Genomic DNA, 12,133 nt, shown 5'->3' on the forward strand with positions numbered 1-12,133 from the left:
GGTTGGGGAGGGGGGGGGGGGGGGAAGCAGTGAGGGAGGTGACAGCTCAACTCAGTATGACTGGGCCTTCAGTTTCCATGGACAGTAAGACTGGAGAAAGAACTGAACCACCCCCAACCGATTTCCCCCATGACACTAGATAACTGCTATTTCAAGGAGATGCATTTTGTAATATCTTCTGATGTTCTTTGAGATGTGACACCGATCTTTTGTACATTTGGTTTTCAATAGAAATAGGAGTGCCAATATAATAGTTTAGTACTCTCTGTATCTTTTCTCTCAGGGCTGAGCATTGGTTTGTGAATACAGGAGGTAAACTGATGGTTTAATCCAGATAAAAACAGTAGGGTAAATTTGGGACGAAGTCTCACCATTTTTTTTTATCCCAATGGAATGTTGCATAGAAAGGTTCAAACTATGAGCACCTGAAATTCATTTTCCAGTTAAAGTGAGAGACTAGAAAGATTATTTTCAGAGTAAGATGGTGGAAGGAGCATTCTCCAGTGGAAAGAGAAAAGTCTAGGAGCCTTAAAGAACTGTTTTTAACCCAAGGCAACATTGTGTTTTTTGATTGGTGATGGTCACCTTCCAAGAAAGTTCAGTGTTGTGGTATGATGGAAGTTCTGAAATTGTTATGAAGTGGACTTCCGTGATGATGCTGCCCTTATAGCCCACAACAAAGACCTGCTACAAGAACTTATGGATCGCCTCTCAAGAGCTTGCCAGGCATTTGCTTTCACCATCAGCATAAAGAAAACACTTGTACTAGGACAGGGAGTTCCACAAGATCCATTAATCATCCTTAATGAGAATCAGCTAGCAGCAGTCCAAAAGTTCAGCTATCTAGGTTCTACAGTGACTACCAACCTCTCACTGAATGAAGAACTTATGTTCCCATTGGAAAGGTTACCACCACCTTCAGCAGACTAACTAAAAGAGTATGAAACAGCTCAAAGCTTACCATCAAAACCAAAATGCTAGTGTAAAAGGCTTGTGTACTCAGCACTTTCTTGTATGGTAGGGAAACATGGACAGCTTATGCACATCAAGAGAAAAGGTTAAATAGCTTCCACTTGCGTTGTTTATGCCTCATGCTCAACATCAAATGGCAAGACAAAGTTACCAATGCAGAGGTTCTTCAATGGGCAAATTTACCAAGTGTGACAGCCATACTCAAACACAAGATGACTGAGCTGGCAAAGTCATCTAAGCAGATTGGAAGGTGGATCCATACCCAAGGACATGCTAAATGGGGAACTATTGGGGGAACAAGAACAACAGGATGTCCCAAGCTTCACTACAAAGACACATGCAAGTGAAATATGAAGGCATTTGGAATTGATCCTGACCAATGGCAAACCTTGGCAACTGATCGTAACAAGTAGCATTATCATCTCCATCAGGGCATCAATTCCATGTCAGAAATTGGCTCCAACAACTTGAAAAGAAAAAGAGCCCGTAGGAAGCAAGCAGCTCCCAAGTCACCCAACCATGACACATACATTTGTAACCACTGCCACAGATCAAGCAAATCTTGGACTGGACTATTCAGTCACATGGGACATTGCAAACCATCTACATCATAGCCATCTCCCATAGCTGAAAGGATGTCAAAGAGATCAAAGGACTTAGATACAACAGAGAGCGTTGCTATATCCCCACCCTTGCCTGAAATGCAGCCTCTAGTCTATTATAAGGCTTGGGTTGGGTCTATGCCATCATGGATTGGTAATATGAATAAGTATTCTCTTCCAGTTGCAAGAATACATCCCCTCTTACTCCATAACAGGAGTTCTGGACTTTCAGTGAAGAGTCTCTGTCCATGGTGCTCAGACAACAAACAGCCACACTGCCAAGTGTAGTGATTTTGGTTCTGGATGGAATCCCTAGCCATGAGAATGCCAGATCAGCCCCAGGCAGTTTGGGAGTGAAAGTGGTCTTGAGCCTGAAGTGATGAAATGAGAGAAGCAAGTCATTCACTATCCTGAATTTTGAAGGAGTATATATTTAGTTTTCTCGGGTCTTAGGATAAAGATTTTTTCTTCTTCAGGATAAGGAAATACTGTGAATAGAAGCCTCTTCCTGTGTATTGCTGCAGAAATTCTTCTACAGATCATAGACAAAGAAAAGAGGCAACTTCTTTTCATACCTTCTTCACAGTAAGAGTGTCCAGACTGGAATAAGCTCCCTCCAGAGGTGGTGCAATCACCTACTCTGGAAATCTTCAAAAGGAGACTAGACAGTCACCTTACTGGGGTCACCTGAACCCCAGCTGTCTTTCCTGCTTGGTGCAGGGGGCTGGACCCAATGATCTTCCAAGGTTAATTCTGGCCTTACAATCTATGAATCCACCTCTACCATTACTTTGTTCTTGAAGTGCAGGTATAAGCTCACAAGTGCTTTACACAAAAAATAGGTGACCCTGTTTCCCCTTCAAGTTTATATGAATAACAGACAGTTATGAGAAGGGCCTCTGAATTGGAATGGGAAAGGATGTGTGACAGGTCAAAAAAAGTAGAAGAGAGCCTCAGATGACTATATCCAGCTTCAACTGTTCTGAGGTAATAACCAAACCAAACCTGACAGAATGAAACAAGGTATCTGCCAAAGGCATTGGTTCGTTCTCAGTTAGGCTTTAGTATGAGTCCCAACATTACCATGACATTTACTGTCTTGCTGATGGGATGATGCATCATGGAAAGACTCTGTAATTTTCACTGTTTGTAGTCTGATTATCAGCTCTGGAAATCAGGATACAACCATCCGCTTCTGTTGAGGTGTTATAAGAATTCTATAGAGGAATTGTGTATAAATTCCTTGGGACCTTAGGGTAACCTGAGTCTTTTAGGGAGTTGAACAAAAACTTATGTCCTCAGTCTTTGAAAGGATATCTTGGAAGTTTTCTTGCATCTCCCTTAGCATCCCAAGGCTGATTTTCCAAGAGGCTCATCTCAATTTAGAGCTACAGCCATATATCCACAGCCTCCAGAGCTGTCCTGGAAAACATCTGGACCTCCTGTGTAATTTCCTTCAGCTATTCCTTAGCATCTAGAGGCAGCTTGGATAAAGGGGAGGCTGGGTCTGCTTTGTAAGGAAATTATATTTGGCAAATACTGTCTGATAATTTGCAACAAATATCCAACAGATATCCAGCTTTCTGAGCTCCTTTTGTCCTTTGGTTAATTTTATATTCCCTTGACTTAGATATTTCTTGTACTACTAAGGGTCATTACCTATGGTTTGGCTGGAAATAAAAGTGCCTAAAGCTTTTCATAAAGATACTTGGTATTGTTTCTGCACCTTTTTTGAAAGTTAGCTGAACAGTGGGTAGGGTTTGCCCCAAGGGTTTTGGTTGGTTCCAAGATGACTTCATATACTGGGCAAAGGGAGGGAGGATCCTGGTAAAGGAAGCATATTAAGAGTTTGAGTTTTCCTGACTAGTCTTATCTCCAGGATCTGCACAATACATGGAAGAGATTCTAGAAAGTCCTGAAATAGTTGATGGTTAAAACACAGGATGGCTGGATAGCCACATCCACTAGGAAGTAAGATTCTTTTAGAGATGCTGATTTGTAACAAGCACCTAAGGTTCTGTGTAAAAAAAGATGTAAAAAATTCCTCATCACAATTTTTCTGGTTATGGTGGGATGGGAATGGTTACAGGACATATGGAATGACAGTCCATAAGTAATGTAATTAATAGGCTGGTGACCTACTGAGAAATGGGCATTAGGCCAGACATAAGGAAAAATACAGGGAAGAAAACTAAGGAAAGACAAGGAAGCAAGCAGAGAAAGCAGGAGAACAAAAGAGAAAAAAAGAGTGGTAAAATATAATGGGAAGAACATGATGGTAAATTCAAAGAGAGAGCAAGTGGAAAGGACTCAAAATAGGAGGGAAAAAGTAGGAAATTATACACAAATTGAAAACATGTTTTGCCTATTCATCTTCTTACCTGCCTTGTATTTGTCTGGCAGGAAGATAGGTTGAATTCCTTGACCATCATTGAGTCCAGGATGTTTAGTATGGGATTATTTTCCAGCTGACCATCTTTTTAGGATAGTTGGGGGGTGGAGAGAGGGAGAAGGTAAAAGGAGGGACTGGCTAGGTGATGAAAGTTGTATTTTGAGTGACTATAGCCCAAAAATAAAAGGAAGAGTTATTTTTTTTCTATTCTCTGGCCCCAACCTATTTTATTACTGACCAATCCTGTATAGCATTTGTAAAATGTGGGCTCATTTTGTTAATATGAAAATATATACAGTGTTTAACAAAATAGTTAATTAATCTTATATTGAGACTTGCCTTTGCTTTAAACAGGAGGAAAATGAAAATACGCATAATATTACCACCTACACAGTAATAAGTAAAAATTTTGCTGAAGGCAATGTCTAGTGAGATCAAAGCCTTGATTGATTTCCTTTACAGAGCAATCTGACAGACAACCTTGTACTCCAAGTGAAGAAACTCCTGTATAAGATGTCACACTTCCCTGATTTATTCCTGAATAAATCAATAGTGGGTTTTTTTTGGTTTTTTTGCAGTCAGAGCCATTCACCTTGTTCTGTGGAGGAATATGTGACTTCATTTGATACTTTTTAAAACAAATTAACCAATGGCATAGAGACTTCTGCAATCCTCTTATGTTCCTTCATAGTGAAATTTACATTAAAATTTACCATGTAATCACTTTTCAGCAGCATTGGATTGCCCTGGGTTCTATAAACAGCTATGTTTTAGCATATAAAAGAAAATGTGTACATACTCTTTGAGATACTGTTCCAAATGCTGTGCTCGGAGAAGTGCTTCATCTCTCTCTTCATTGGCTAACCTAAGCCTTGCCATGACAGCCTCATCGCGTTCCCGTTGAGCAGAATAAACTTCTTCTACCAGAGCTGCAAAAATAACCAGTATGTTTAACAAACAAGCTTGATGGAGAAATGCAGATTCACAGCTTTTGAAGTATCTCCACATGGGGCCTTATCCAACATTTACTGAAGTCAGCTGTTTTCCCACTAGCCTCAGTGTGCTTGCAAGTTCCTTTATGCTCTATGTCAGTCATTCTTAACCAGGGTTTTGTGGCACCCTGGCTTGCCATAAGATCCTTTTAAAGGTGCTGTGCAATATCAGCACCGATAGGTATGCGAACACCTACCTGTAATTCATAAGATAAATCCAGAGAGTTCCATACTATATAAAACATTCTGAACCATTACAGTTCTTTGCAACAGAAGCATTGCTCTCTTATTTTTCCATAGTCAAAAAAACAAGAGAAAGCTAAGAGCTGGCATTTTCTGAGGGGTGACTTGACTTTAATGGAGAGGTGCCTTGAGATTAAAAAAAAAAACATTAAAAACTACTGCTCTAGATCAGTTGTCCTCTATCTTCTGTCCCTACAGGCCAAATGAGTTGTGCTGGGCCAGTCCACAGGCCAGATCAAGCCCTGAGCCCCAAGAACAGGTCCTAGGGGCCTGGCACCACCCCTCCCAGGCCCCTATACTAGAGTCAGAGGGCCCAGTGCTGCCCCTATGTGCCTGGAACTAGGCCTAGAGACCAGGTGCCATCCTGCACTGGGATCAGGTACTCGATCCAGCACATAGGGCCTAGGGCTCCCCATGGGTCTGTAGATTTGCTTCCTGTGCCAAATTTCTGGACCCATGGGCACCCCTGCTCTAGATAAAATGCTCCTAATCTAAGCCCATCAGCACAATATTGTGTTTCACCCTTCTGAAAATGTTACCCAAGTGGCATTAATAATTAGCATGAGTATCTGAAGAATCAGAAAGGGTGCAGGGTTCACCCTCATACTAATCATTCAAGACAAGATAATTGAAATGATCACTTCTAAAGCAGTGACTCAGAAGGGAAGGGAAAGTTCTGAAGCTCACATTTGTATTGGATACCAGCACACCACACAAATTTAAGAGAAACTATCCACTCAAGTTGCTTTTAACACCATATAAACTAAATTGCTTGAAGTAGTGAACATAAATACTTAGAAATGAAATAGTTGGTCAGACCACAGGACCATCTAGCCCAGTAACCTCATTTTCTCTTAGATAGATACAAACTCTAACTTGCTTAGGTATTTGCATAGTGCTTCTTTCTTTGGTATTCAGAGGATGATAAGGTTAGCATTCCTTCCTTTCTTTCAAGTCTTCCCTTTATTATTTAATATATTGTTATATTATCTGTTAGAGCATGCATGGGCTGTGAAGCATTAGGTGCCAATAAACTAAGATTTGCTATCTATCCTTAGGAGTAAACTAAACACCTTCAAGTCATTCTTCACCCTGTGCTTTCTTTTGCTTCTTGCATTTCAGTTTTCAACCACCTCAGGAACATTGCCAAGATCCCTACTGTGACTCTGTTTTCATGAAAAATCTTATTCATACTTTCATCATTTTCCTTTCTAATATCACAAATCTGTCTTTACAGTAGTCTTAAATCTCTGCTCTCTAAACTTCATGGGACTCAGGACATTGCAACAAAACTACCTGCATTGCAAGAAGAGGTACTGTGACCTCTATCACTGTCACTGCCTTCCTATCCATCTCCAAATTCATTTAAAAATTAGGTTTCTAAAGGTGTTTAAACACCTTTAGAAACCTTTTATACACCTATATACACATGTGGCAGTGGGAGGGCATTTTAATTAGAGCTGCTCTAAGTAAAGTGTCCAGGTCACCACATGTATCATCATCCCCATGCTGAACAATGGCAGCAGGGGCACTTTAAGTAATGCACACTGAAGGAGTTTTAGTTAAAATGCCCCTGCCACCATTTTTGAGCACAGCAATGCTGATACATGTGATGCTGGAATCTGCTGGAGCACAGTAATTACTTGGGTCTACTTGGATGCATTATAATTATAGTGTGTTGACACAGCCTCAATGCATGTGTATAGGCACCCTAAGGTTTCAAAATTTCCAAAGATTCTTTTAAACCTGATAAATCATGCAGTCCCCTAATGTCCAAGGTTCGACTCTTCCAAATCCTGGAATTATTTTTAGTCTTGTTAAGACTACTTCACCTGCACTTTGACACCTATCTGTGGAGGTGATCTGAGCAGGGTGCAGGGCCTGAGGTGAATCAGCCCATGCTGGGCCCCACCCCTGCTCTGATCCCACAGGCCCTGGACCCAAAGAAGCAGCAGGGAAGGGAGGGGGGTAATGAGTGGCTGCACGTGGAGCCGCCACTCCACCCAGCTCCATGCTGCCACTGCTCTGCCTGGCTCTGCAGGGCCTCCCAAAGCACAGAGCCCAGGGCAGTTGCCCTGATTCAGCCCCCTCTTAGGGATGGCCCTGCCTATCTGAACTCTCTCCCTATCTGAGCCACTGGTGAGTTATTTCCTTCAAGTTTCACCTTAAATCCTTCCTGTTCACTTTTGCTTAGAGCCAATTCTAAACCTTATTCATGTTGTTCTCACCTCCGCTTAACTATTCAACAGTTTTTCTGCTTTCATCTTGGCTTTCTCCTCTCCTATTTCACCTTTGTACATTCTTGCTTCATCTCTACTGAAGCAGTTCTATACAATGTAATAAAAGCACCATAGTAATGGCACTAAATAAAAATGGTAATTACATGATGTAATAAATTTTGCTGCCAAGTTACCTTTGTTGCAAACCATATTTTAAATATACTCGCAGAAAACATTTAATATGCAAATAGAAGTGAGTGTCATAGCAGCCCAACTTACCATAACATACTTGCCCAGGACCAAATTCTGCTGAGAAAAGACATACTGCGTGATGAAATCACATGCTTCCTACAATTCAGTCTTAATGACACAGCACAGGGGCGGGCAATTATTTTGGGCAGAGGACCGCTTACCTAGTTTAGGCAGGCTGTCGACGGCTTATGGGTAGCCCCGCCCCCTGGTCACCATCTTGGGACCAATGTGTCAGGGCCAGCACGTCCCAAAGAGGGGCACAGGGTGGCAGGGGTCTGTGAAGCAGGGCTGGGCTGCACCAGCAGAGAGAGGAGGGAGCTGTCCTGGCTCCACAGAGCCCCTGCTGACCGGGACCCCTGTACTCCTGCCACCCTGCTCTGGGCCCTGCTGGCTCTGGCCCCAGGACACTGGTGCAGGCTCCATGCTCCCGCTGGCTCCCTGCCCACTCACTCCCAGTGCCCCCCAGCCCTGTGGTACAGGCGGGGGGCAGTGTGCAGCCCTGATCCCCTGCTCGCCGGCAGGGAAGAAGCTGGTGCTGAGCATAGGGAAAAGCAGCCCCTCACCCACCCTATGGCACTTGTAGTCCATGTGGGGCTGTCTGGAGCAGGCACAGGCAGCCCCAAGTGGGCTGCAAGCGGCTACAGCACAGGGTGTAAGCCACAGGGTAAGCGAGGGGCTGCTTTTCCCTGCGCTCAGCATCAGCTTGTAACCCAGCCCTGCTGCCAGCTTGGGCTCCATGCCAGCTTCAGGATCACCCATTGGCTGCAGCAGCTGTGGCCCTCCTGCTTGCCGCGCCAGGCAGTGTTGGCTGCTGCTGGCCACCTGGAGCTCACGCGCTGGGCAGCCCAGAGGCGACAGTGGCAAACACTGCCCAGCGCAGCAAGTGGGGGGGGCCGCAGCTGCTGTTGCCATGTGCAGCCCCAATGGGTGAGCCCAGCCCGCACGGGGCCCAGGTTGGCAGCAGGACCAGATTACCAGGTGGTGCTGAGTGCAGGGCAGGGAAAGTGGCCCCTCGCCTGCCCTGTGCCTAGCACCCCACGCTGCAGCCACTCACAGCCTGCCTGCAGTTGTCTGGAGCAGGCACAGGCAGTCCCATGTGGGCTGCGAGCACCTGCAGCGTGGGGCACCAGCCATGGGGTGGGGGAGGGGCTTCTTTTCCCCGCACCGGAAGGAGCCTGGGGAAAAGCTGAGCACAAGGGGGAACACAGGGGTGGGGGGAAGCAGCCCATCACTCAGCTTTTCCTCGGGACACTTTTCCCCAGGCTCCTTCCCTGCCCAGGTTCCCCCCCTTACCTGAGGTTCCGGTGCAGGGCAGCCATGTGGTCCCAAGCCAGAAGCCCCCACTGGGGTTCTGGCTGGGGGGGGGGTGGAGCTGGGCAGGTCCTCCTGTTGTGGGAGCCTGCCGGGCTTCCCCTGGGTCCTATTGTCCTTAGTTCCTGTCTTTTTTGACAGGAACCAAGGGCAGATAAATATTAATTTTCTAAATTTTTAGGGGCCCTGCAGGCCAGATAGAATCATCTTGCAGGCCAGATCCTGCCCGTGAGCCATATTTTGCCCACCCTTGACATAGCAGTGCAGTGAATGGGGTCATTTGAAGGATTAGCAAAAAGAATATCAAATATTTGGGCAATAATGTGGTCTATGCAATGAATACTCTTTAGCCTACAGATTCCCTGAGCCCTTTCCCAAGCAAAGTAGCTCAGGGGCATAGAACACGAGAAGAAAATATAGAGGAATGAATCCTAATAGATCTCTAGAATTTCACTCAGGATGTGAAATCCTCCCTATGCTTTTAGACTATAAACAAGCAACACTATTAAGAAGCAAACTAAAGGGGTGGGGGAGACTGACATAACTTTTGCAATTCTGGGATAGTGGAAGAGGAGAATAATCTGACTGTCTGAATGAAGAAGGACTGGAGACAGATACACAAGTTAGTTCTAGGGGTATGCTCTCTCTTTAAAAAGGAAGTCAGGTCCACCATGCCAACACGGTCATGGAAGAGATGTATCAAATTGCATCACTGACAGGAAAACAAGTGTCATGAATACTCTCACAAAACTGTCCAACCGCACATATATTTTGAGCTTCTAAATTCCAATTTAAATATCTTAAAATATTTTGAATATCCTTTAATGTTTCGAGCAAGAGGAGTTTTCTGCTGCAGAGAGGACCATTTCTCTCATTCTTAGACTGGAACCCAAGTTATAGTTAACTGAGTATCAACTATACTTAGACACTGTGTTCTGGCACCTGGAATCTATAACCTTCCAACATATACAATGACCTGGTAGCCTTAAAAAATGAGGAACTAAAGCACTTAGAGAAAAAGCATCTTGAAGTGGTCTACAAATATCTATTTTACCTCAAGTCTTTCCATCTCTTGATAGGAAACTGGGCAAGCCTAACTTCTTCCAATACTCTAGCAGTATCTATCTTTCAGTTATTTCATCTGAACAAATGCTCCCCTTTTTAAGAGACCCTTCATAAACCTGCCATAGTGCTTTTGATCTCAGATGTACCTGAGCCGCCTTCTGATGCTGATACTGTTTCTTACCCACTCTCAAGTATTTGCAAAGAAATGGCTTACCTTGAGTTATTCTTTCCCCCCCTCCATTTTGTTTGTTTTTCCTCAGCCCCTATTAAACTAAGCCAATATAATTATATAGTAAACTGGGGGGGGGGGTTTCATCTTTTTTGGTCAGGGTACCCCTGGTGGCTGGTCAATGAGTGGAAGGAGGGTTTTCATCGAGGGGAGGGGGGGCACTTCCAGTTTTGCCACCGTGCTGCTGCATAACCCCAGGGCCTTCCAAAGTACCCTCAGGGGTACACATACCCCTGGCTGAAAACCCCTGTAGTAAACATTCAATAACATAGTCAACATATCTTTAAAACAATTATTGCACATCCATTATAGCTTAATATCCATCATAACTGTAATTGTTTTTAAAGTGATACTGCATTTTTTCATATGAAAAATATATATATTTGAAAGGCCAAAGAAAATCATGCATGAATCTAACTTATTCAAGTGACAAAAAGATGTATTCCTAACAGTAGGTGTACTAAGAAATCTTTAAAAGATGTGCCACTAAATAAATCTGTAAACATCTGTGGAGACCTTGTAGGATCCACATGACTGATTACTGAAGATTTATCTACCAGATCCTTCCACAGGAAAAAGCTTCCATATGATTTTTCATGCACAAGGAGCTCTGTGTGTGTGAGCACATGTGTAAAATAACATTTTAAAAATTCTATTATAAAATTAGCATTTCTTTAAAAATCCTTTTTCATATTACATGAAAATATTATTACTAGAATAGTTAAACAAATCACAGACTTATTCCTCAAATGCTAATAATGAAGAGATGCATCCTACTTACAAAAAAAGTGATTTCTTTCACTTAAAGCAGTAAAGCACAGGTTTGAAAAGAAAGCATTAAAAATGGATTTTGCCTATGTTACCCCCACATAGATGCCACAGAGGTGGCAGAAGAGTCTGCAAAGGACATCTTCTTTCACTCACTAGCAAGAAATTGAGCATAAACTTAGCCCTTGCAATCTTATGGAAACTAGAGCTATGAAACACTAGCTACTTGACAGACCACAAGGAGCGGTCAGGATCACACCCACACCATAAGCTTAAGGACAGCACAATGAACTCAGACTCACAGGGTGTTTCAGGTTGCCACACAACACAAGTGTGTTTAGGACAGGGGCAGACAAAATATGGCTCATGGGCTGAATCAGGTCCACCAGGGAATTCCACCCAGCCCACAAGCCCTGGCTCTGGGCTGCCCCCCCTTTAAGCCAGCACCACTATGCAGGAGGCATGGCCCTGGTTGCTAAGCAAGCACCCTCCCCCACCCCAGCCTGGCCTGACCCACCCCCAAACCCAAGCCAGGGGGCAATAGAGACAAGAAGCCTCTGTCTGGCAGAGCTTTTGCCTTTCTACCTTGAGGCTGTTCCTGGCCGTCCCTGCTTGCAAGTGGGAATTCAGGTAAGGGCCGGGGCCAGGGATTTCAGTTGGGGAAAAGTAGGCCAGGAGCATAGGGAGCCATGCACTATGGAGCTGGCTGGGCTGGCTCTGCACAATGCAGCAGCTTCATGCTATGGGGCTAGGTGGGGTTGGCCCTGCATGTGACCACCATGTGTGGCTAGGGACTGTGGTGGGTGTGCAAGAGCTACACACTATGGGACTGGGTGGGACTGGCACTGCACACTGCCAACATGTGCATCCAGGGACTCAGAGAGGAGCACTGCTGGGCCAGGTGGGTCTGGCCCTACACATTGCCACCACCTGTGGCTGGGAACTGGGGTGGGAGCATGGGGAAGCTGTACTTTATGGGGCTGGCCCCGCTCACTACCAGGGAGTTCCTGGAGTGTGCAAGTCCAAAGACCCCCATACCCATACACTCCCACCCCATCACCATACTTCCTAGCACACCCAAACCTTCC

At 44.4% G+C, this 12,133-nt stretch overlaps 1 protein-coding gene across 5 annotated transcripts in view; it reads right to left on the reverse strand.

Moving 5' to 3' along the window:
• Positions 1-12,133, reverse strand: part of MIPOL1 (mirror-image polydactyly 1) — a 448,613-nt gene that overhangs the window by 246,151 nt on the left and 190,329 nt on the right. For all 5 annotated transcript variants that reach the window (XM_019518865.1, XM_019518864.1, XM_019518866.1 and 2 more), the window contains exon 8: positions 4,766-4,895. In XM_019518865.1, coding sequence (XP_019374410.1) covers positions 4,766-4,895 — 130 coding nt within the window. The remainder of the gene's footprint in view (positions 1-4,765; positions 4,896-12,133) is intronic.

Source organism: Gavialis gangeticus, unplaced genomic scaffold (assembly GCF_001723915.1).
Source record: "Gavialis gangeticus isolate Ggan-Ray unplaced genomic scaffold, GavGan_comp1, whole genome shotgun sequence".
NCBI classification, from domain to species: Eukaryota; Metazoa; Chordata; order Crocodylia; family Gavialidae; genus Gavialis; species Gavialis gangeticus.